At 39.5% G+C, this 26,347-nt stretch overlaps 1 protein-coding gene across 2 annotated transcripts in view; it reads left to right on the top strand.

Annotated features, from left to right (window-relative positions):
* The window catches only part of AFAP1 (actin filament associated protein 1), a 109,464-nt gene that overhangs the window by 45,786 nt on the left and 37,331 nt on the right, over window positions 1-26,347 (top strand). For both annotated transcript variants that reach the window (XM_059845228.1, XM_059845227.1), the window contains exons 2-5: window positions 3,059-3,187; window positions 8,251-8,348; window positions 21,312-21,420; window positions 24,142-24,353. In XM_059845228.1, the coding sequence (XP_059701211.1) occupies window positions 3,061-3,187; window positions 8,251-8,348; window positions 21,312-21,420; window positions 24,142-24,353 (546 nt within the window). In that variant the 5' untranslated portion in view covers window positions 3,059-3,060. The remainder of the gene's footprint in view (window positions 1-3,058; window positions 3,188-8,250; window positions 8,349-21,311; window positions 21,421-24,141; window positions 24,354-26,347) is intronic.

Raw genomic sequence — 26,347 nt, 5'->3', positions numbered from 1 at the left:
TTCCTCCAAGCCATAGAGAAAAGCCACATATTTGGTACCACATATGGCACAATCAGGAGAGATCTGGGCTGGTGCAGCTCCCAGAAGTCTCTCCAGTTGTGGTTTCCTATCTCTTGTCCTCTTGCTTCCCTGTCTCCTTCCCTGGTAACTCCCTCTTGCTCTGTTTTTGTTTCTCATTGTGCAATCCATCTGTTTATATTAGATTATAAGATCCTGAGACGAAGGATCTGATAATTTTTAATAACCTAACACAGTCGTGTACACTTTGCATATCAAAGGTATCTGATGCTTTCATCCTTTTTTCCCTTCCTAGAAGTGGAGGTTCTCAGCAGAGAAATAAGGTGACTGTGGCATACAGTGTTCTTTGGTGAGGAGGTGAAGGCAGAGCTCCCTTTCAGCCTGTTTACAGTCCCTTGCCCTAAAGAAATCAGGAACCGTGGCATTGCAAAGAAATATTAGTGCAGTAAAATATGCAATTACTAACAGTAATTGCAATTACTAACAATAAATAAGGCTGTAGAGCTACATGAAAAAATACACATTTCTTGCACTGCATACTGATTATGTTTCACAATGATTGCCTAGATTGTATGATAATGATAGCTTTTGAAAGCATGTATCATATCAAGTAACTATTAAAATATTCATATATTCTGTAACTAAAATGAACAATATTAATGCATTTTATATTCAAAGCATTCTCAAAAGCTGGAGACCACTATACACAGAATGGAATATACATTTTATCTCTAAAGTTTATAGTTTGAGAAAAAGATAAGAGCTGATTATTTGGGCATTACTTTTTTTTTTGGTCATATGGACTTTTTATTTCTCCTAGAGTCTCATGATCACTTTGCAAATCTGAACCTATGCCTTCGTGCTTCAGAAAGCTGTATGCTGTGTATATATTGTTTCATAATTTGAACAACTCTGGAAGTAATAGGGTTGTTGTGAAATACTTTGGATTTCTGACAGATTTCTAGAGAGCTTAGACAGCTTCAAATATGATGGCAAAAAAAATTACCATTGTAGCCATGGGTTGTTTTTCATGAGCTACATTCTGAAGCAACACAGACAGTTTTCTGTCATTTTAAAAACCCTTTTTCTGCCAATATATTGTGAAAATCTTTGGGAAGCATAGTTCATGAATATGTGGACAGCTTGTGTAATGGCAGTACTACTGCTCAGTGGAATAAAAGAATATCATCTCCAAGAAGAACTTGGGCAGGATAGAATTAGCAGGATGGAATTGTATTGAGAAAATTAAGGGTTGAGGGTCTGGAGCACGAGTCTTAAGGAGCAATATCTAAGGGAGCTGAGATTGCTTAGACTAGAGAAAATGGGATTCAGGTTGGCCATTGCCTACAACTACCTGAAAGGAGGTTGTAGCGAGGTGGGTGCCAGTGTTTTACTACCCCAGGTCAAGAGGAAATGCCCTCAATTTGCACCAGGGGATGTTTAGGTTGGATATTCTGAAAAATGTCTTCTGTGAAAAGATGGTCAGACATTGAAACAGGCTGCCCAGGAAAGTGGTGAAGTCACTGTCCTTGGTTAATGTGGATGTGGTGCTTAGGGACATGGTTTACTGGTGCACTTGACAGTGCTGTGGTTGGACTTGATTATCTTAAAAGTCTTCTACAGCCAAAATGATTCAGTGAAAATACTTGCCCAAGCATACTTCTTCAGGGATTTCTTTGTTAAGATGTTTTGGTGCCCTGGTATTGCTGACTGGCACATCTTCTGCACTTGCCAGGAGTTTGTTGGCCTTGCCAGAGCAGTCAGAGCATTGGTACAGTCTCCAAATGCATGGGAAAATCTGCATTTCTTGGAGACAAAAATAGGCCAGGAGTCCCTTGCAGGAGTATAGCTGACATCTGTGGGATAAAGCAAATGAACCTCAAACAAAGGTTGTTTAAACATCCTGACACGTTCTCAGAAATGGAAGAAAGGATTCCAGGTTCACTTGGGTAAACAATTGTATCAGAAAGGTTTTAGGAGTAGGGAAGAGCTGGTAAGGGAGTAAGCAGCAAAGAATGAACCTTTTAGAGGTCTGAGGGGGCTTAGCAGCAGTTGCCCAGTTAGGCCTGGAAATGACTATAAAAGCAAATGTGATTAAGTAGAGAAAAATTTAAGTGGAGACATTTTGGAATGAAGATACAAAACTATAAACAGTACATCCCCTTAAGCAAAGGGACCAGAGAATCTCAGAATTATGAGAGAACTGAAGCATGAAAATGTGGTTCAATGCCATGGGTTTCCTCAGAAACCTGCTGAAGAGATCATATGATCAGGCTAACAAAGGCATTGTATGGTCTGAGCTGCTGCAGTTCTTAGGATGATGCAAGACTTTAGGGATAACTCAAAAGGAAAAAAGTAGAACTGTGCTTATGAAATTCATTGATAAAAAAATTGAGAAGCACTGGGAATAGAGAGAAGGAATGTAATTTTTTCTAGAGTTGGAAAGCTTTGAGATCTGGAATAACAGAATAGGATGAAATGTGAAATGCAGCACGTGTAATCTGGGGATGATAAGAAAACATGTGAGAGGTTGAGAGCTTGTCTTTGGAGATCATAAAAAAGAAAAATCACTGCAAAGAAAAGAGTACCAGGTCTTACCACAGCAAACAGAAGAAAAAAGATGAAGGAAAGATTCATTAAAATACCAGTGGTGTCTGGAAGCTTTACCAAGCCTTAAATTTGTTCTGCTGTTAAAAATTTTGCAGTTTGTTTCTGGGAGGGGAACCATAGTGGCAGAGATAGAAAAGCCAGGGGTCACCATTCCTGCACGTAACTTGTCTGGTGCTGGTTTCATCATGAGGCATGTGAAAAGATATGTCTTTCAGTTTGGAAATAAATGTTATAAATGCCAGCAGTGCTCACTAATGGATTATTCTGTTGGTTCTTTAATGTATAATAAAGTTAAAGTCTCTTTTCATCAGGGAGGACCATACATTTTTAAGAAATACTACAAAATAACTATGAATGTAGATAAATGAGAATTAATTTTTTTTCCAACGGGACTTTTCAGAAAAAGTAATTCTATTCTTTTGTCTTTCAGCCATGGAAGAGTTAATAGTTGAGCTGCGCCTGTTTCTTGAACTTCTGGACCATGAATATCTAACTTCCACTGTCAGGGAGAAGAAGGCAGTAATAACTAACATTCTCCTGAGGATACAGTCATCAAAAGGTCAGTGCTGGGGTGTGTTTTCTCGCTTGCAGAATGCACAGAATAAGTCTGTGCTCAGTGAAATAACTTTAAGAGCTGAAGACAAGCCCTAAATTGAAGCAAGACAGAAAGACAGGGTGAAGCCAAAGTGTAACTTTCCTGAATGCTTTGCTTTGTGTCCAGCAGTGAAATACAGCAAAAGGCACACTTAGGAGTATGTTGGGTGAACCCAGCCACAGAATTATTGCCTAGGTAGAATGTTTTCACTTCTGCTGGTAGAGTGGCTGTTTCATTTAATTTGTGCCAGTAATGCTGTTTGTGAGTTTTGATGCCAGGGAGTGCTGGCCACAGCAGTTTAATCTGTGTCAAATGACCCAAATCCATCAAAAGGCCTGATACTGAGGTGGAGTCTGGTGCATAACTGATAGAGGAGTGCCAAGCCAGAGATAGGAAATGGTTGTCAGAATGTTTGGATTGCATTTTGCAGTTAGACTCACTTTCTTGTTTTCCTCCTATCTAAAACCATTTTTATTGCACAACTTCTTGTCTCCATCAAGATTATGGAACTGAGTGCAACATAAGTGATTCACTGTGTACAGGAACCTTTCCACAGAGCTTTGGTGAAGAACATTCCTCACTATTTTTTCTAACAGTACCCATATACTTTTTACCACACTTTTCTGTATGCAGTGACATCTGGGCCCTAAGGCCTCTGTCTCCACTACATCTGACAGAAGTACTGCCAGTGTAAGCCCCCAGTTTAGATTTTTGAGAAATACCAGAGTTTGTTGAAGAAAAGTGCCACATTGTGAGCAGCTGTATTTCTCTCCATTTGTTTCTTCTCTGGTGCTAGAAACATGTGGTCTTGTTTGATGCAGTGTTGCCCCCATCTATTAAAGAAATAGTTTTTGCTGCAGGATTCAAGTCCAAGGAGATCTTTAAAGTAATGATTGTCCTCTTTTCCATTTTGACATTCTTAAAGATTCACCACTATTTCTACCTTTCATTGAGAGAACAAGGTAGATACCGATTTCTCATGTTGTGGAAGGAGTCCTCATGCTCCAAAAGCTCATCAAAATACACCAAATTCCCCAAACATGTGTAGGGGTGAACCTGCAATTTATGTTTAGAAACAGCTGTATTTTACTGGTATTCAAAATAACCTCAGCAGTGCTGAGCTGACACTGCATGTTCTTCTTGCAATCTTTACAACTAGATTTATTAAGAAAAACATTTGACTTTTTCTAGTCAGGTGTCATTCTGTTGCCATCTTTGAAAATATGGGGAAAGATTGTCACATTCTTTCTTTTGGGATTGTGGATGGTGTTCCAGGAGGAAAACCCTCCATTCACAGTGCTATGTTTCTGGACTCTAGTGCTCAATTATTTATGCTGTTAAATTGTGGAGGGGTCCTTGCATTAGTTTGGCCTGACCAGACTTGTGTCCTCCATCAGTTCCTAAGCATGATGTGGGAGTTTGCTTGGGCAAAGATCTGATCCTTACAGACAGTTCAAAATCACTTTGAGGGTGAGAGGTCTTGCTGTGTGAATATCAATTTCTGTGTGCCAGGGCACCTTCCTGGGTGTGTCCAGTCTCTGTCTCTACATGTGGTGACAGATAAGAAGACCCCAGAGCCATAGCTTTCCAGTATTCAGCACCTACAATTTAGGTTTTAGAGCCTATTAGGCTCTGTAACAAGATCCATATCATCCAGTTACAGGATCCATCCATGACCAAGATCCCTATGAGATCCATGTATTAAGTGGTAGGGCTTTGCTCAGTGCAGTTGTTACTGGAACACTTTATTCACCTCTAGTGCCTTTGTTCAAGGAGATCAAATGTAAGTTGTAAAAGTGATTAAAGGATCCAGAAATATGCATTCAAATTAACCAAAATGAGGTGTCATAATTAATCTTTATGTGGAAAAGGAGTGACTGAGAACAAGCTCCTAGCCTTACACAAGAGTAAGTTCAATGGCTGAATGTTTGTTTCAGAGTGGAAATAAAACACGTTTTGAGCATTGAAGCTATGAACTAATGGAAGAACTTAGCAAGTTCTGCATGCCATTGCTGGCATCTTATCAAGATGGAATATTTTGCTAAAAGATCTGCTCTGGTTCAAACCAGACTTAAGGAAACCCCCCCATAGTTCAGTTAAGCAAGAGATCATAGGTCTATGCTTTATATATCTATAAACTTTAGTTTATGTAATTGAGTGGAATTTAAGTCAGCATGGCCTCTAACAAAGCATCCAGTTTCTCTCCCCAGGCTACTCATGTGTTACCTCTTCCTTTCTGATCCACAAACATTATTTGCTTTTTTTTGCTGGTTTGGTCCTAACCAGTGTCACTTCCCTGGTCTGGTTCAACCTGAGGCCACACACATGCTTATGCTGGCTCAGAGGAGAGGTTGGTGCAGGGACAGGAACAAGGCAGGGAAGGAGAGGAACTGCCTCCTTGGGAGCTCTGCCATCACATCCTGGCCTTGAGTGTGTGTGAAACTACCCAGGGAGTCATGTACTTTACTGGAGCTGACCCTGCTGCTTTTTTTATCAGCCATAACATTCAGTACTCCCATCCCTTTGAAACTATTCATCTCTTCATTAAAATTAAAAGCAATAAAAGGTGCATAAACCCTCAGTACTATGTAACTAAGATGAACTATCATTTGGAGTCTGTTTTTCAGATTGTTGTTTTACTCCACCCACACAACTCCACGAGAGCTCTTGGGTTGCTGGCACAGTTTAAGAGGCTTGAGGACTATGCTGAGTTCAAGCTCTTTAGTTGCATTTGCAAAAATCCACAGGGTGAATCCAACAGGATTTTTTGATTGCTGGAGAAACCATGTAAGATCAATGGGGAATGGTGATGATGGATCTGGGAAACTGGGAACTGGCTGGCTTTGCTAGAACGTCTGGAAATGAACAATTATGTTTTTCTTTGTAAAGGTGTGGAAATTATAGTGATGGGCTGGTTGGGTTTCAGTAAAACACTTCAAACTGAGTGAGTTCTTACTTGGGGAATTCTTTAGAAATCTTTTGCCTTGTTTTGTTCCATCTCCCCTAAATGCACACTGTTTTCTTCATCTAATATCTATCAAGCAGAGAGAACTGGGCCAGGCAGATGTGTTCTTCAGGTCGTAGCTGCTTGGCCTCAACCTGCCCTGCATCCAAACTAGTAGTTACTCTGAATAGCTGGCAAAACTATAAACCTTATTTTTCTTCCTGAGCCTTGGCATGCCCAGTGGAGTGTAGTTCTGAAGAAAACACTTGGCATTTCATTCTAAAACTCCAGACTTTTTTCTAAAAAACAAAGACACAAAGAGTTTATTTTGGAGTAAGAACTGTTGCTGGATTTAGTAATTTAATATGACTGTCATCACTGCCTGTTTTCCTTAATAGGACCTGATGCCCTAAATTTGTTGTCCTCCTTTTGCAGTGCAAGATGGTAGAAGAAATTAAATGTTAGAGCAGGTTCTTGTTAACATACACATAGATGAAAACTGGGGGAAATAGTTTTATAGAGTCCATAGTATTTACTTGGAATAGTTTGGGGTTTTTCAGTAAAAATCCCTTCATATATGACTTCTGGTTGTTATGGGAAGCATGGGAGACTTGGACATGGATGGCAGTCATAATATGGACTCCCCACTCATCCTATATAAACTGCAACGAGTGAAAGTTATACTGGAAAAAAAAAAAAAAGGAATGTTTCCCAAGACTAATCACTCTCTTAATTTGTAGGAAGAAAGAAGAGTCTGTAGTCTTTGGAGACAGTTTAAAATATCAGTGTTGTTTTTCAACTCATGACTTCACAGCCAGTGGGACTGGGGTATTATGAAAAGAAACGTTTCATCATTGATTACATTTTTGAGAATTATATGATCTTGTCTGAAAGGCATCCATTTTACTGTGTAAATACATATTTTAAAAACACAGCTAAACACTAGGAACTAAATTCCTTCCAGGGTTAAACAGAGTCCAAGCCATGGACTGAATTTTTGCCAGAACATTGAGGAGATGCACCCTAATCTTCTTTTGATATTTAGAAGAATAAACAATATCCTGTTTCTGTGAAGGGAATTAAACTGTGATTCAAATTATTGTGCCAAAAACACAGAGTGAGTTGGGCCTTCCTCGTTTCTCCTGTGAGGGAGATGCAACAATGGCACAAAGGACCCTCAAAGAAGCTTTTACATTCATTCTTTTCCCTTATCAAATTCACCTGGAAAACTACAAGGTTATTAAACCAAAAAATTAGTAAGAAGGACATGGTGGGAAAATATGCTCAGTGTGCATTTCTGTTAAAGGTGAATTGGTCAGGGCAGTGTCCCTCAGCAGTGCTCCAGGCTGGGGTGTCACAGCATCCTGCTCCCTGGGATGTAGACTCACACCACAGCTCCATGATCTGAGGTGGTGCTGGCAGCAGGGTCCCAGGGAACATCAGCACTGTGGGCTTGGCCAAGGAGCTGCCACCATCACTTCCAGAAAACAGGCAGGCAAGGGCTCTTCTTCCACCCTCTTCTCCATTCTTTTGGCATGAAAGATGGTTTGGGGCTCGTTTCTCCATGATAGCCTTGCCCATCCAAAACGTGCCACAGGAACAGCTGTTGATCATCTCCATTGAAAAAAGGCAGCTGGTCATGTACTGCCCACAGGCTGTGTTTTATTCACTGTATGGTGCCACTGAGATGTTTTCAAATGTGGCATATTCCCCCAATAAATGTTTTTATCTGGCAGGCACCTGGCAGTGTGTTTGAATGTTGTCTAAGTCTTTGAGTTTGAGATGGATGGGCAGTTCAGAATGATTTCCTGTAATTTTTTTCAATGTCTGGTATTTGTTGATCCAAACAGCATATATGTCATTATCATATAGAGCAAGTATGTGTTTGTTCTGCTTGATTAAATTCCTGAATTCCCAGCATTCTTCCAGTCCTGCCTCAGTAACTGCGCTTGGGAGGTGGGCTGTGATCAGAACTGCATGCCAGATTTCAGTGTGTGACAGTCAGACATGGGAGCCACATGTGGAAAAAATACTCCATTTGCATCCACCAAGGTATTAAGTGATGTTTGTTGCTTTTCCACAGGTTTAGAAATAAAAGAACATGTCCAGAAGCAAGAAGTTGCCAACAGTTTGCCTGCGCCTCCTCAAATGCCTCTGCCAGAAATACCTCAGCAGTGGCTGGTGAGTGTTATATTTAGTTATATACATATATACAAGAAAGAATGTATTTATGGTAAGTCCTAAAAGAAATGGTTACAAGGGAGAAGAGCCTGCAGGTCCAGGGAAATAATTATTCCTCTCACTTCTGGTTTGGTTGAGGGAATTCAGTTCAGCCTGCAGAAGAGACATCATAAAATTCCCTGTGGTGAAGTAAGCCTGGGAATAGGTCACCTGCAGAGGCTGTGGAATAGCAGTCCTTGGAGATTTTCAGAATTCAGGCAGAAGTCTGAGCAGCATAACCCTAATTTCAAAGGTTGACCTGTCCTGTGTTGGAGGTTGGCCTAGCCAAGCTCACAGGTCCCCAACAGTTTCTTACACTTTTGTTGGTAACATTTCCTGGAGCAAGCCTAATGAGAAGACTCCTTTCAGTAGCTGAAAAATGAAGATGCAGAGTTTTAGAATGAAGGAAAGTACTTTCTTTTTATGAATAAAGTTTCTAGTGCCTTTCCTGCCCAGTCTCTGGGTAGGAAATTCCCTTCAGATCAAGCAGATGCACTGATTCTTTGAGGTGTTTATAGCAAAGATACTGATTGAGATCTGTAGTTCCATCCTCCAGTTGGGAGCAGCTGTCTTGTTACAGAAAAAGCTGTAAACAAGTTTCAGTGCTTCTGTCACAGTGACTTTACAGTAGATATGGTGAAGAAAACATTTTCAACATTTTTTTGGAGAAGTGTAAGCATATTGTGGTTTAGCCTGTTGAAGGTTGAATAACTGGTACTGATGAAGTACCCATCTCCTTATTCTTGGGTGGAAGATTTTGTGCACAGCAGTAAGGGCCATCCATGGAGACCCATATTGAATCAGGAAGCACAGATGCAGCTTTCAGGGCCAGAGTAACTGGGTGGCTGATGTTCTGCCTCATTTTAGTGTGGTATTTTGTTATGACATTTATGCCTGGGCCTGAGGGAAATATAAGCCAGTAGCATCTTATGAACATAAGAATTAATATATGAAATGGAACTCCTGGCCAGCCCTTTGTAAAATGCTATGGACTGAAGAATAAAATAAAAAAAACCCACAGCAAACATGTATTGTATGGAATACCTTAATGTTACTTTCTTTCTAAGCAATGCCAGCTTTAGGTTTGTGACAGTAGATTAATTATGCATATATTTAATGGATGCAAAAGAAGTGTTGTTAATATTCAGTGAAACTTAGAGAATCCATTTCATGGTTAACAGTGCCAGAAACTGATTATTTTTATTTAATTCAAAATACATGCAGCATAAATTACAAGGGAAAGGGCTCAGAAGAGGCAGGAAAATTATGCAAAATGAACATGCCTTTGAAATGTAGACTTCAGGTACTTCAGGTTTCATAAACTGAAGCCAACTAAGATCCTCATTCTTTTATACTTGTGTGGGTTCAGTTTGGCTCTGAAGATTCAAATTGTTTTTCTTAGAACAACCCATCTCCTTTTCCTTTCTCATACACTAATGTGTAAATTCCCCTAAAGTTGGTACAGCTGCAGCAAGTTAAATGGTGTGAAGTATGAATTGGGTCCAGGAGGTCAGCACTGGTTTTTGCAGTAGTTAATTTTGGATTTTTAATAACAAAAATATTTCTCTGAGATACTGTGGGAATTACCATGGAAGTTGACACGGTTACAGCTGGCTGCAGTGTGGTCTTCCCATGTTGAGCCTGGCAAAGTGGAGTTTGAACATGGCCCTCCCTTGTGATTTGCCTGTAACACTGTGGATGTTTTCACCTCAGTGAATTCATCAAGTTTTTCCATAGTGTTAGAAGCTGATTTTGTGCCAGTGTTTCTGCAGTTCTGTTGCTGCTGTCAGGCAGTGGTGGATTTCACCTCCCTTTCAGTGCCACTATGAGATGAGCAGGAGGTGTCCCAAGCCTCTCATTGTCTTGCAGTACCCAAATACAGGTTACAAGTGGTGATATTTTAATATGGTAGCACATTGTAATTTGTGAAAATGATCACAGACTGCTGCTGTTCTGCAAAAGACCAGGAGCAATCTGAACAAAAAGACAAAACCATCAGTTTTTTGTCCTTTGAACACTATGGTAAGCTCAGACCCCAGTCTTACTTTGAATTCTTCTCCTGAAGTCTCACTGACATAATGGAATTGATCATTATATCATTGATCATTTCTTGGAAACCTTTCACTATTAGGTGTCTCTTTATTAAACCCTTGTTATTATTGACATGTTCAGAGTCTGTCATCTTTCTTTTCATGCACTGGACATTAGTGCCAGTGGCCAGGATCTAATTCTCTCATCCATTACTGCTCTTGCATGGTGATTTTCAACGCACCCTGAATCAATGGAGTCCTAAAAATTTCTAGCTGATGCCAAACTCTATGAAAACTGTACATAATTACAGTGATATAAATACTGAGCTGCCTTTCCTAGCCACTTTTCATAGTCTGTGTTTCCATAGCTGAGTGGAAAGAATTCCCTGGGCCCACCAGAGGCTGGAATATGCTGCTGCTGGTTGCCCTTCTTCACATGGCAAGTTGCAAGTCATTCTCTCTTTTTGACAGTTATTCAGGACAGAAAGTTTTTTCCACTTGCTAAGTAACATCTAGTGATGGTCTCAGCCTCCAATGGAAACACATTGTGCTGAGGGAGCATAGGAATTTACTGGAGGTGGGAATCAATAACTTCAAATAAACTGTACACCGTTTTAAAATCTCTGGGTTTAGCCCATCAGTTATTGAATGTGATGAAAATTAAAGGTTCATTTACACCACTGTTTCTCTTTATGTCACTCAAGGATTTCTGCATTCAAAAATGTTTAGTCTGAATTGGTGTTTAAGTTTCTACTTATGTAAAGATGTGTGGGTGGGAAGGAATTCAATACTCCTTAAAGTAGTGCCAGGAGCCAGAATTATGTGTGGGCAGGTGCTGTGCAAGGTTTCCTTTGTAAATCTGTAAATAGACATGCATATTTGCTCAGGCCAGATCTTTTATCGGTTTTGTTATTCATCAGCCCATGAACTAAGAGTATAAAATTCATTTTATTGAGACATACTGTTAATAGTTTAAATGGAGTCTCAAGTTATTAAAACACATTAGAGCCTGGAGAGTTTTCTTGGACTCAGTAAAGCTTTGAAGGGACAGACTTGAGGGACAAGGTTGGGCCTTAGGTATACTCAAATTAAGAAAATCACTACACAGTCTCTTAGTAATTCTCTTTTGTATACATTTCTTTGGCTGCATCTGGTCTAGCAGGCTTTCTGTCAGGCACAGAAAGCCCCAATCCCCTCCTGCTTTAGTCTGTGTGTGCAGCTCCTTTAGGTGGCTGGCAAATTAAATGCTGCAGATAAAGGATGTGAGGCTTAAGGGCAGTGCTGAGTCCCTCTAGAGAGCTGAGGCACCACTTGTCTGGGTGCCTTACCCTGAGCTTGCCAGCAGAGATGCAGTGCCAGCTCTGAAGCTTTGTTTGGGTCAGCTGCAGAGCAGGAGGTCACTGTGTTTGAGATGGAGTCCTATCTGTTCTCCCTTCCTGAACCTGCTCACTGCCAGGGCTTGTCTTCAGCCTGCCTCACCCACCTCTCCATCAGCAGCTGCTTTTTTGGCTTTTCCCTGCTCCTCACAGGCATGAAGCAGTGCTCCATGGTGGGTCTGGAGGAATAACAGAGCCAAGGCTCTGTGCATGCTTCAAAGTGCTGCTGGTGGTTTAACACCTGGGATCCCATCATTGCACCATCACCAAGTTGCCTTGAAGTACATTTTCCACTGGGGCAGTGGGATAATGTCCAGTGTGTCCCGCTGCTCAGATGTGCCTGAGGATTCCTGGCATCAATTATCCACAGCATGACAGTGACAGAATACTTCTAGCCTCCAAGCATTTGGTTGTCATATTGCTTCTGACAGTTGGTGATTTCATTGCACTGTGCTGTCCAACAAAATCAAACACAAGCAGCACACTTAGCTATTTTGCATGATTTTCACATTGAAATCGAGTGTATGTTTTGTTTTTGTTGGAATATTGACAATTTAATAATTATTTAACCGCAGCAAATGTTCAGCAAAATTCCAGAACCCTGCAGATATGAATCAAAAGAATGGGTCATCTTCCTCCACCCCACTCCTGCACAATGCACATTCACTCTGTAGGAGTGTTTCATATAAATGGGTTTCCTGTTGTGGGGAAATAATTTGACAGCCTCCCTTTATCTGGCTGCCTGTCAGGTAAACTCTGAGATATTTATTAGTAAAATGCTGAAATGAGTCAGTGTCCTTGGAGAAGAAGAAAAATCACCTGGAAATCGATAGGATTCTTGAGGTGATATATCACTAATTATATTAATCATTCTTTGCATAGCAAACAAAAAAGTGCCAGTTTTTGAGCTTTTTCTCAAGTATGCCTTGAGAAAAGTGCCATAACAGAAGCACAGGTCCATGTGTCATGTGGATATTTGGGAATCTCTGTTTCATCTACCTTTTTTTTTCTAACACTGATAAACAGTTATTATTCTCCGTTTCTCTTAAATGATGATTTTAAAGACAGTATTAATTTTCATGTTCTTTCCTTCCTGGAGCAGAGTCAAAAGTAGAGTTGAAAGCCACAAAAATAAATTTAACAAATATTCATTTGTTTCATTCAGAGCTGGCTATTCTTTCTGTTTGAACAGGTCTGAGCAAGTTCTTCCATAATGAAGGAACAAGTAAAAAGGCCTTTTTAATTTATCAGTGCAGTTACTCTTACTGCAGACAATGATAAAATGTTAACCCTTTCAGAAACCAGCTTAAATCTATTCACTAGCATTTAGGTTTCTTTAGCCCACTATTTCAATTTTAAAGTTGTTCCACCATCCCAGTGTTCGTTGCCAGTCTTTGTGTGTTTAAGTAGGTCTTTTCCCCTCACCACACTGTGTGTGCTTCAGATACCCTTTGTAATCCCAATCAAATTTCCCCTCAGGTTTCATTTCATTCCACTGTGTATCAGAAAGGCTCTATCAGTTTTATTTTGAGCTATGGTTTAATGCTAGTGAATGATGTCAGTATTTGTCCTGGGCACCTGCTGTAAGGATCATCTACTTTGATCATAGGTGACCAGAACAGCAGTCTGAACATAGAATAAGCCTAGAATCATTGAGGTTGGAAAAGACCCTTCAGATCATTGAGTCCAGCTGTTTGCCTAAAGCTCCCACTAAACTGTGTCCCCACGTGCCACATCTACATGAATTTAAATAGCTCCAGTGGTGGTGACTTCACTGCTTCCCTGGGCAGCCTGTTCAGTGCTTGACCACCCTTCTGGTGAATACATCCCTCCCAATATCTGAACCTCCCCTGGCATGACTTGAGACTGTGACATTTGTCCTGTTGCTTGTTACTTGGGGGAAGAGACTGACCCCACCTGGCTGCAGCCTCCTTTCAGGTGAGGGATGGGGTCTCTCCTGAGCCTCCTTTTCTCCAGGCTAAACACCCCCAGCTCCCTCAGCCTCTAAGACTTGTGTTCCAGACCCTTTCCCAGCTCTGTTGCCCTTCTCTGGACTCACTCCAGCACCTCAGTGTCTTGTTGTGAGGGGCCCAAAAGGATTTGAGGTGTGACCTCACCGGGGTGACAGTCACTGCCCTGGTCCTGCCACACTGTTGCTGATCCAGGCCAGGTGCCATTGGCCTTCTTGGCCACCTGGGCACGCTGGGATTGTGGAATAGAATATGTCATTGCATAAGGAATAAGGATGAAGAAACGTATGCCACCTCTTTTTTGTGTTTGCCATGTCTTGCAGGACACTCTAGTTGCCATTTCTGTTTTCCACAGTTGAGGCTGGTGAATTATTGTTGATGCTTGCAGGACACTCTAGTTGCCATTTCTGTTTTCCATGGTTGAGGCTGGTGAATTATTGTTGATGATTTATTTCATGTTTCCAAATGGAACCACAGAAAAGTTTTAGCTAAAGCAATTACCTTCTTAGTTAATTTATAGTATACCTTTACAGCAATACACATGACTGTATTTCAAAACTTTCCTCATGTCTGAGCTGCCAGAATGAGCTGTTCTCAGCTGCCTTTAGTTGGAATTTACATTTAAACTGCATGAGTTAGAGTAGAATTGAGCTCCTTTACCAGATTCTTTTTATGATCATTATGAAGATATTTGCCCTTTTGTCTTTTTTTAAATAGATACTGATGATTTTGACCTTCTTACAAGAAAATTATTAAGTTACTAATGTCACAGATTTCATAGGGTACTGTTCCACCATTTATTGTAGAATGTTCACACTTCTGACCTCAGGTTTTTAATTTCTTGTTTCTATGCTATACCTGTCCATAAAATCCCATCCCTGTGCTGATAGGGACCAATTTTTTTTGCTTTCCTGATCATGCTCATTAATGTTCTTTGCACAAATACATGGGGAAGGAATTAGGCCAGTGAGGACCAAGTCTCCTCTTGTTTTAATTTGATACAGTGCTCAGGTCCTTAGACAATATTGTTCCAGTGGAAATGGCATTGCCTACACTTTTATCACTGTACTGCCTTGTCCTGACTGTCAAGTCACATACTTGGATGAGTTTATTTACTTCTGGAAGAGAAAGGTGATTTTGTCTTTTCTGGGGAGTACAGACGCTTCTTTGAGCACAGTCAGAATAAACAACTCTGGCTGAGAGCCCCATGTTGCTTAAAATTCAGATTAATCCTTCTCATGTAATATGTATGAAAGTGTTCCCTAGCATTAATTAAGGCCCATTTCATTTCTTGGTACACACAGACCCTTTGCTTGACATAACTCAAGTCTGTTGTTTTGTCTGAGTGATGCTTCCAACTGGCTGTGTAATAATATTTTATTATAAATTATGAATGATACAGAAATACCTTGGTTTTGTTTCTGGCTCATTCGCTTTCACTTCTAATTATTTTGTTAGATCTTCTGTTCCTTCCATTGAGTCAGGAGTTTATTTTCACTCCAGTTATCCACAGAGTTTGGGTGTAACTCTTTCCAGCTACCTGTCCTTTCAGTGGTGCATTCCATGCTCCAGTCTTTTTGGTTTTATTTGCTATCTTAAATAATATGTATGTAATTACATACAGCAGCAAGAACTGAGACAATTTGTGTGTCTGGGCACAGACTGACAGTGCCATCAGAGGTGCAAGAACCAACTCTTTGGTTTTCTACTTTGTCAATATACTGTGTTGTTCTGTTACTGTTGGTCCTCTTCATTGTCATCTTTGCCTTCCTGTTTCTTAGCTGAAGGGATTATTCAGGTACCTGAGCAGATGTGATGTACCTTGTGAAACAGTAGCTCAGCTCCTGGTGAGCTACAGGTGTAAATGCTCTCCAGACAATCTTCAGATCAAACTGTGGAGCCATAGGACGCCCTGATTCATTCCTTAATGTGAGCATGCCTGTTCAGATCTCTTTCCCATCATCAGGCTGTGCTCTCTGAGGCTGTGATCTGTTTGTAGTCACTGTCTAAGCACTTTTCCAGTGATACCTTTAATTAGGCATTCACCCCCGAGTCAGCAGACACGCTCTCAGGCTGTGTCAGATGTTCCTCCACTCCCTGGAGGACAGGGTGCCAAGTGTGTGCCTTCTGTTCTTAACCTTAAACCTGCTCAAATCCCTGTTCAGGATCAGCCCCTAAGGAGAAGCTCCACTTGAGCTTGCACTCATCCTCTGCCTGGTGATCACTTCCACTTCTTTGCCCCTTGCCCTCATCTGTTCAGCACTGCAGGAGCTCATGGGTGACCAGTTCTGCTTTTAATGGGATTCATATTGCTGGGCCTCCCATCATGTCACACCCTGGTTGTTGATTTCTCAGGGAATTCCTTCTGGTTTTTCCTGGAAGCACTGGCATTGTAGAGGTGTGTGCTATGAATGCATCTGCAGTCAGAGATGATCAGGTGGGACTACACCAACAGCCCATCAAGTGGCCCTGTTACCCCCCTTCTGGTGGGACTGACAGGGTTACTCCATTCCAAAAAGTTGAGCTTTGCAGCTGTCTGTCTGGTTTTGTTGCCTTTTGTGCTCAGAAGCTGGGAGGATAAGTTGTTAGACTTCCTTCACATTATTTGGCTCCCAGTTTTGTGGTCTCCAACTGACAAACTCAGAAATAATAAACTTAGAATAAGAAGCAGAGGTCAAATGAAGACTGTTTCTCAGCTTTTCCTTGTATACCCTCAGGCTAATATTGCACAGTTTAAAGTGATCTTAATGTGCCACAAAGTCAGCACTTTTGTCCAGAAGAAATCCAAGGTCCATCCAGGTCCTCAACTGCTGAAAGTAAATAGTGAATTCTCTTTAGCAGAATTTTGAATTTATTTAAGGGCTGTCATACCAAGTGCTTGGCAAGTACTAATGCCCAGTTTCTAACCCTTACAGTGTTACAAAAAAGCCTGCTTGAAATGTATGCTCAGTAATTTTGTGAATTGTGTTTTACCCAGTTTGTTGGTTCATCTTGCTTTGTGGACATTCAATTCTGCACCTGTGTAGTTAGGGATCATAGATGTGTGCATACTCCTCCCCCTGCCTCCAGGCTGAAGATGCAGTGGGATTGTGCAGAGGTCAGGTCTAAGCTTGCTCCAGAGCAAATGACATGTGCCTGTCTCAAAGTTTGTTGCTGACAGCCCAAATTTGCCTGCTGGCCCCTGAGCAGCTTTCTTGGACATCCCCAGTGTGTGACCCCTTTCCTGTTCTCGTGTTGCTGCCTTCAGCACTGAGGGGCTGTGTATGAGCTGGATCCAAACTGGTGCTTGCTGTAATAGCACAGCTCTAAGTGTGGCACTTGAGTTGCTGGCAGTGTTTGCCTGCAGCACGGGTTACTGACAGGCTATGCTGAGCTCACTGCTTTGCACTGGAATCTCCACATCCTAAATCATTGCATAAAGGAAGGTGTTTCTTTCTATTTTCTACAGAGTGTAAGTCTTCATTGGGGTATGAGGTGATTTTACATCCTCAGGCCTCTGTACATTGACATTTATTTTCCTTTGTCACGGAGACCGCTTTCCATATTGTCACCAGATTATCAGATAGACCATCTGTAAGATAAAAGTTACTACCTTGCTCAGTACCCTTGGACAGAAAGGGGGGAAAAGTAGTGTATCTGTTAGGATAAAGGAAGAAAGAGTTTATTTGTGGTCTGTGGAACACAGGTGGGCAGGTGAAGATCATAATATGCCATTAAATTAAAATGTCCATACAAGTCTGTTTCAGAGTCTGTAGGATAACAAATTTTACCATTTTGTTTCTTTCTCTTAACAACCAATCCTGTCAGCTGGAATTGGGCATCCTGTGCACAATCCAGTCTCTAATTCCATCAGAGATCTCAACTCTGTAGTGTAATGATTACCTCATCTGCTTCTTGGTTTCAATTAAAGCAGCTCTCAGTTGGTCTCAAACCCAGGACCTGACAAACATCTTCATCAGTACTGTTTCATTATTGCTGTTATTGTTCTGGGCAACAACATATTACATCTTTGTCCCTTTTCCTCCAAGGAGATAAAAGTAATGTCAATTTCTTTTCTCTGTTCTTATTCCTGTGACTGAGAGAGGTGGTTTATCTTGAGAGGCAACATTCTCTAGGCTTTTTCTCTGTTGCCTCTCATTAAAGCAGAACAAAACAAAACAAATAAAAAAGGAGAAATTCATGCTGATGCCTTCCTTGCAGATTGCCAGGTCTTTCCTCCTGATACCACTCAAGCTACACATGTTCTGGTCTTTTTTTTATTTAAACTTTTTACAGAATATGTAAATAATTTTGTGGGGTTTATGGCCTTTTAATATTTTCAGGTAAACTATAGAAAAGTTATTGAATAAAGACTTCATTCATGATTCATAACTTCATCAAAATTCTTCCACTAAAAATTGCTGAGTGGAAAGAATGAAACAATGCAACAAGCAATAGTAAAAACATTGAAGAACTATAATTTAAGTAACTAATACCAGAATGCACACATATATGTTTTTACATATCTTGGTGGCCAAACTCATAAACTCCATAGGTGCCAAAAGATGTAGTTGTTTATGGTACAGATTTGAGTGAGATTTTATTTTGTATTTTAATCAATTGCGGGTTTTTTTAATATTAAAGCAGCCCCACTTTTATCAGAAAGTATTTAATGCTGGATGTTTCTGTTTCTCCCTTTTAAAAAAATAATTTTTTATAATTGTTTTCAACTTTGGTATGGCAAGCACTGCAAAATGCATTTCAGAGAGGAGGGCCCAGTTAATTCAGCAATGGATTCCATCTGTGTTGACCTTGGCTGCACAGCCCAGCCCGCCCCAGCTGTATGAAGTAACTGGTGCTCCAGCAGGGTCGAAATCAGACAAGCACCATTTGTGTTTCATTTCCTTTTTTCTTTCTTTCTGAATAACATTTTGTCTAAAAACAAGGATTTTTTTTCCCCTCCTGATCTTTATTGGAACTTCTCATTTGTCCCGGGATAAAATACAGCTTTGAAACCTTGGTGCTGTGTCAAGTCAGAATTGGAATGACTCAGGACATGTATTTCCTGGGTGAATAAGGTTCAATAATGATAGGAATTTCATATATTGTATGCACCTGATGGAAAAAATGGTTTAAGGCTAGACCAAGAAATTAATTTGTCTAATGAAAAGGGTGGTATGAATGTATACTGCCCCAGGAACAAACTGTGACCCCAGTTAATGAGAACAAGGTTCTACCCACTTGTGTGAAGGGGGAAAATCAACTCTTTGGAGGCAGTTCTGCCTCTTGTGTGTAGCACTTCAGGCTACACAGAGGTGATATGTGTAGAGCAAGTCATAATTGCTGTCAATTTTCCAACAGTAATGAACATGTAATAATTTTTAATGTCCCTTATGGCTGTTGTGCAGCAGCAGCTAACCTTGAAAGACTCATTTATTTTGTCATGATGTGCAGGTTGTCAATTTGATTTTTTTCCAGCAAAATTACGGGATCACTATACTGAAAGTCATATTTTTTCTGTATTTTGCTTCTTTGACAGATAATTTTTTTAGGAAATCTGGTCTGTGAGGAAATCTCATTTAGTTCACATCATAGGTAACAGTAATTGCCAACTGTAATTTGTTAATTGATTGTGACATAAGAAGTTGGCTGTATCATTTGATAATAGAAGTAATATTAGTGTAAATTTCAGTCAGACCAGGAATTTCTGTGTTCAGTCGTGAATCAGTTCATTGTTTGTGAAAAGTTTATCATTTTGCTTGGTGTGCAAAGGTAAGTCCATGCTGGATGAGCTGAAGGGCAGGGTTAGTCTCTAGCTCCTTGCCTTCCTGCACTCTGGGAATGCACAAGCACTTACCTGCAAGGTGGAATAACCTCCTTGATGGGAATTGGACTACAGAGCACTCTAAGGCTGGGACTCAGTGATAGTGTCAAGAATTGGGTGTCTGGTGTAGGAGTGTAATCAGCAATGAGATTTGGAGATGTCTGGCTTTGAAATATTCGAAGATGAATCCAGCCCTGAAAGTGCCCACAGAAGTAATTTCACTGCAGTTAATGGCACATGTTATTAAAACTCAGGCTCCTCCCAGGTAACTTCAGGTCTGTAGCAAAAGAGGAGCACAGTCCCTGTGGCCTCATCTGTGTGATGTGGAAGAAGGCTCTGCTAGACTGGTCAGCCCACCTGAGGTGCAGCCCAAAAGTGTCTGTACCTCTGTATCTGACCAGGTTCTCACTTCAGTATCTCCCTTTAATCCTTTAATTTACACTGGATCAGTCCAGTGCAGACAAACACCATTGCATCTCTGTCATTCCATAAAAAAAAAAAAAAAAATTGAAAAACTCTTACTGCAAAAATGCAACTCTGCTTGCAAGTTAAATTTTTGTAATCATGAAATAAACCACTGGTGCTGAAAAAAGGCTTCAGTATTTTCTCTAACACATAAATGTGAAACTAAAAACCTGGGGCAAATATGTATGGGTTCCATAAAATAGAGTTGTTTTGGTATTTGTTAAGGAAATAGAACAGTAAAGTCATATGGAAGAAGTCACAGAGTACTAAATTTACTTTGTTATTATTTCAACATATCACCAGTTGGTCACTTTTAAATTAAAAACAGGTTTATATTTAAAGGAAGCATTTTAGAATTTGACCTATTATTTGACATATTTATTTTATCATGTAATAGTTTATTGATTTTTCAAACTGTTCCTGGTTTGTGGATCACTTTTCACTGTGTAGAAATAGCATTATAAACATTAATATGTATATTAAGAATTGATTTGCCATTGAACCATCTTTTCATGACATTTGACCTGTCATGAAAAGATGGTTCAATTTTCTGTCCTTAGTCTCTGCCAGCCCATGCTGTTTAACTTTTCTACAGTGTCCAACCAAATTGCTGTTTGCTGCCCTAATGTGAATTATTTTAGGTGTAAAATGCTAATAAATTAACCTTAACACCGTAAAGTGTTCTATGCATAGAAATCTCTTTCTTACATAGACCCATTAGATTTAAATGGAGAACTATATCTTTTCAGCATTTTTACCACCTATTAATGCTGTTGTAAAGAAAAATTGTTTTAATGTAGCTGTAATATTGATCTTGCCATCCTTAGCAATGACAAGTAGGATTCTGCAGTGTTTGTCATCTCCAAAGGACTCAGTTGGAGGACGTGTAAGAAGGTTTTGTTTCCTTATCATGAGTGGAGGTAAAGGTCTGGATAATAATGATACATTTAAAAATGCATCAGCGTGTTATGAAGCATAGTTAAGTTGCTTTACTGCTTCAAGTCTCAACCTTTACTTATTATTGTTTAATTATAATAACATATGAGGGAGGAACTTGAGATTTGGGCTTTCTTCTCATCTAAAAGATGCTACCTTGCAGAGCATCTAAATGAGCCCTCCAGAGCCTTGCCTTTAGAGATAGTCAATGTAAGAAATAGTCACAAGAGCAGGGTTTATGAAGCTGGTTGCATTGGCACTGTTTATGAGCAGATGTTCTGTCCATGTTTAATTTAACACCTTGTTGGTCTGTCATCACTTTTTCTTTTTTTTTGTTCATTTAGCCACCAGATAATGGTCCTCCACCACTGCCAACATCCTCCCTTCCCGAAGGCTATTATGAAGAGGCAGTGCCACTTAGTCCTGGGAAGGCTCCTGAGTACATCACTTCCAGTGAGTAAATCAGGCAGAATATTTCCAGGCAGTTTCTGAGCAGTTAGTAATTCCTGTGGCCTTCAGCTTTTTTAGTATTTGAGATCTCTCCAGTCTCAAATACTCCACCTCTCTTGGTGCTGTGGTGATGTGTCATAAGAGTCACTTTGACAGTTTGGGCCAGTTCTGGTTATCCTTGCTGGCCATGCATTGGCTTGGTTTGCAGAACTGTTTTGGTGTGCATTGGGTTGGTTTGCAGAACTGTTTTGGTGTGCATTGGGTTGGTTTGCAGAACTGTTTTGGTGTGCATTGGATTGGTTTGCAGAACTGTTTTGGTGTGCCTTGGCTTGGTTTGCAGAACTGTTTTGGTGTGCATTGGGTTGGTTTGCAGAACTGTTTTGGCGTGCATTGGCTTGGTTTGCAGAACTGTTTTGGTGTGCATTGGGTTGGTTTGCAGAACTGTTTTGGTGTGCTCAAACCAGGCTCCTTTTACAGAAAACTAAACTTAGTACTCAAGTGAGGAGCACATAAACAGGTTTCAGCAGCTATTGCAGACAGAGGGTCCAAACTAGACATTAATCTTTTAGACTGCTTTGAACCACAGACAATGAGACAATGGGGACACTGGACAAGGAGTCCAGAGTTAGCTACTGCCCAGAGTAAGCCCCTCTAAACTGATCACACTGTGAATGTGGAGGTCTCAGAAACTGGTACTGACCTGCACATCTGCCTGCTGTGCCTCTATTGCACTGAATTGCTTACTAAAATAGACAAATAAAAAGGAAAAACAACAAAAAAAAGGAACTGTTGGAAAGATGTGATTTGCAGCATTTCTGATGACACATTGTGGAAAGGGATAAATTGGTCACAGCAGCTCCCACAAGCCATGAGTGATGTCCATGGCAGTAGTTTTGTGACCACTCATTCAGGGCAGTAGGCAGAGGGCTACCTCTGGCTGTCTACCAGAATGTCCTTCTGCAACACCCAAATGTTCTTTTTCACACCCAAATACTTCCCCAAAGAGCTGTGCACTTCAGTGGAGCTGTGCTGAGAGCACCCTGATGAAACACTGCAGTGACTGCTGTGACCTTTACACAGGGTCATTTGTGTACCATCTTTTTGCTTCTTTTTTATTGGCTGGAGTAATTTATTACTTGTTGATTTATCAATAATCATTATTTTCTGTGATCCAGAGATTAAAGGCATATCTTTCCCTGTTTTATAGCCATTTTAATTATTTTAAATTATCTCTCTGTTCTTAAAACATGCATAGGAATCGCCTTAAAACTAACATACTATTCATCTGTATACTGCACAAACTGATGTTATCTAGCAGCTTTTAATTAACCTAAGAAATTCAAGGTAAGAAAGAGTTTCATGTGCTGGAAAGCAAATGAAAGAACATATGGACTTAGAAGAGCTGCAGAATCACTCTTCTCTTCATTTCCTCCCTTGAAATGCTGCAGGGTGGTCCTGCTGTACCCTGTAACCCAGTGAGCTCCTGACGTGGGTTTTGTTGTTAAACAAGAGCCGTGCTCAGGCAGAAAAATATTAATAGTGCAAATATTAATAGCACTGCTAAATATCACCTAGGGAAAAACAAGACCAAGTATGAAGCTGATTTCTTATTGTTCTTAACCATTTAAATGCATACAATTATTTAGGGTATCAGCCTTAAAAGTTCAATAATAATTCAATAATTTAAGTATATATATAGTGTGTATATATATATATAGACATTTAAAGCTCTGTTAGCATCTCACTTGCTGAGATTTTATTATATATTCTTATGTTCTGAACTTTATCATATCTTAAAAATTGTGGTAAAAGAATTCCTCTCTTCACTGTTAATGAATTTGCTTTTAAATTCAATTGTGCAATTAGTAATACATCTTCACTCATGCAAAATGTCCACAAAATGCATTTCTGTGGTAATTCAAATCAGGTACCAAAGTATATTCAAAGATATAACCTTAGCTGCTTGGAGTATTTGAGTTGGAGAAGACAACAGAAAAAAGTGCTTGAAGTAGAAGAAGTGCAAGAATGCATCTATTGGGATAGATACAATTATTTAAAGTAAACATTCCCATGGAATATTTTTGTAATGTCATTAATAGCAAGGAGACTTACATACCATGTGTCTTACCTGTAAAAGTGAACAAGCACTGAAGAAAATTGCAGAACATAGTAATGAAAATGAAATATCTCTAACCTTCCCAAGTCCCTCTGATTGGTTTGTAAATAAGTGCTTGCATGTGGATGAAAACAAGAGTGTGTGTGTGTATGACTTACTTGTCTGTATTTGGGAATTATATGAAATGTTATGGTGGGTAGATCCTGCCCCATAATGTATTCTTATGACCTTTGCCATGTGCGGTGTTTGTTTCTCAATTTGATGTACTAAAGCAAGATGAAGATGGTTCTCTGTGAAAGAATTACAGAAAATGAAGCTATCTGTCAAATAATATTTTGAAGATGATGAAACACTACCTAAAATTCTAGCTATGTATTCCCAGCTTCCTGTTTCATTAAAATTCACAAGGTGTCTGTATGGGTCTTGGCAAAGTATCTAAAGTTTAATTAACGTAATGCACTGGTATTACTGAGCACTGAAACAGTAACTTGTTCATGGCTGACTTTCAAAAGCTTTCACTTAAAATGAACCTTCTTGAGGTTTTCAGTTATTTCAGTGTGCTTCATGGCTAAGTGTTTTAACCTAACACTTTTACACTTTTATTAAAGATTATGACTCAGATGCCATGAGCAGCTCTTACGAATCCTATGATGAAGAGGAGGAGGATGGAAAGGGGAAGAAAATGAGACATCAGTGGCCTTCTGAGGAAGCCTCTATGGATCTGGTGAAGGATGCCAAAATCTGTGCCTTCCTTCTTAGAAAAAAACGATTTGGGCAATGGACCAAACTACTGTGTGTTATCAAAGAAAACAAACTACTGGTAATTCTTATTTTTAGCAAGCTATATTTTCATTATACCTTTTAAATGATGTATTTATTTTTACAGGAATCTGATTTTTGGAATATATTCTGCAAACAGTGGCCAAGATTGCAGTAACCTTACCAAAGAGTTCGGTCATGATTTACCCAAGAAGCAGAAAAGCACTGAAATTATAAGTGTATCATTTCACCACTTAGAACTTTGATTTTTATTTCACTTAAGCTTGAACCCCAGCAGTTCTCTCATATTGGAAAGAACATCTGGCCCATTATCTTCTAAAATATTTAATTTGGAAAAAAATAGTTGCTGAAACTGTAAATCCAGTCTTTCATTCCCTGCGGACAAAAAATCTCATAGGGAGCTCTGTGTGTGAACTGTTGGATCAGACTGCTGGAAAGAAAAGTCCCTTGTTGGACTGAGAATTCACTTGGCAGCATATGCTGTGGTAATGTACACACTTTAAACTAAACCTTTGCCATCTGTTCTGCAGTAATTATGATGCAGTTTTCACATGATGCACAGCTGCATTATAAAAGGGACAGAAACAAGTGGATGGATTTATTCCTTAAGCAAATCTGTTATGCTTCTTTCTGATTGGAGGCACCAGTGAAAGATTCCATGAATTACCCGCTCACAGATGTATTTTTGTTTTATTAAAAGAGGACTTAATTGAGGGAAGCATTTACTGTGTGCTGTTATGAGCAAACTAATGCTTACATTAATCACTAAGTTGGGGTCCTCGGTGCTCCTGCCTTCTGATACCGTCCTTCCAGCCACTGTACCTAGTTACATAACAATTACTGCACTATCCCAAATGTTAAAAACTGATTAAGGGGTCATAGAACATTATCTGTAGACCCTCTCTGCTCTGCAGTGGTACAGTGTAGTTTAGGTGTGTTCACTTTCCAAGTGCATTTCTGCTTATGGCAGTATAGAAAGTAGCAGGATGTGACATGGAGGTAAGAGGTTTCTGAATATACAGTTGGAATGAATTTGCTAGTTTGTAGTAGCTTTAATTTTTGTATCCTCCTGTATTTAAATGTTAAAAAAAAGTTCATTCTGATTTAGCTGTTATTATGTTCTTATAATGCCATTATCTTTAATGCACTTTTTTTCACCATATATCAGTATCATATCAGATTTCAGGACCATCTGATAACAGCTTGAAGAAAGGAAGGGAAGAGACAGAGAAACAAATTTTTCCCTGAAGTCATACAGCATTTGTTCTACAATTACATTTATTGTTCCATATAGAAATATGTTATTTTTTATATTTTCATTTCCTTTACCCACATGTGTGGTCCAAAAAAGCTTTTTTTTTTCCTTATAGGGATCGTCTTTCAGTAATTCTATAATGGGGATTAAGAAAATAGAAGTCACAATAGGAGTCTAACGACCAAGTTACACAAGATTGGTTTATTGTTTGAAGGAGGACTTGGACAGTTAACTTATGAGATATGCAAGTAAAACAAATATGTGTTCTTAGGGATTAGTCACAAATGCAGCTGTCATCATAAAACAAAAATATTTTAATTAGAATTAGACATTAGAAATAACTTTTAGTAGGGAATTACTTTTCACTTAAAGTCCGTTAGGGACTTATTTTTCATGTAAAGTCTCAGTTTTCACTAAAAGAATATATACATACTTCAGTTTTAGCAATGTATAATTTTAAATAAAATATTTAGATTAATATAAAAGGAATTACAAGCTGTTTATTGGTTCTTAAAGTGAATAATGTTGTATATCTTCAAGATTTCATAGCTTGAAAGCTTAGTATTTTTTAAATGTTGCAAATGAAAAATCTGTGACCAAATTGGAGAAACTTTGGTGTAGTGGGCTTTGGAGAGGGAAGGCTTGTCAGTGATCTGCAGAGTGGTTTAGAGCTGGCTGTATTTGCTCAGCCTAACTTGGAGTGTTTATAGCATACTTTTATCAATTTTCTTCCAGACAGTTGCATCCTGGCATGAATGCTGCTGCAGACATGCAGAAGT

The sequence above is a fragment of the Haemorhous mexicanus genome, chromosome 4 (genome assembly GCF_027477595.1).
Source record: "Haemorhous mexicanus isolate bHaeMex1 chromosome 4, bHaeMex1.pri, whole genome shotgun sequence".
NCBI classification, from domain to species: domain Eukaryota; kingdom Metazoa; phylum Chordata; class Aves; order Passeriformes; family Fringillidae; genus Haemorhous; species Haemorhous mexicanus.
Note: the sequence above shows the minus strand (reverse complement) of the source record. Positions and strands in the feature narration are given on the sequence as shown.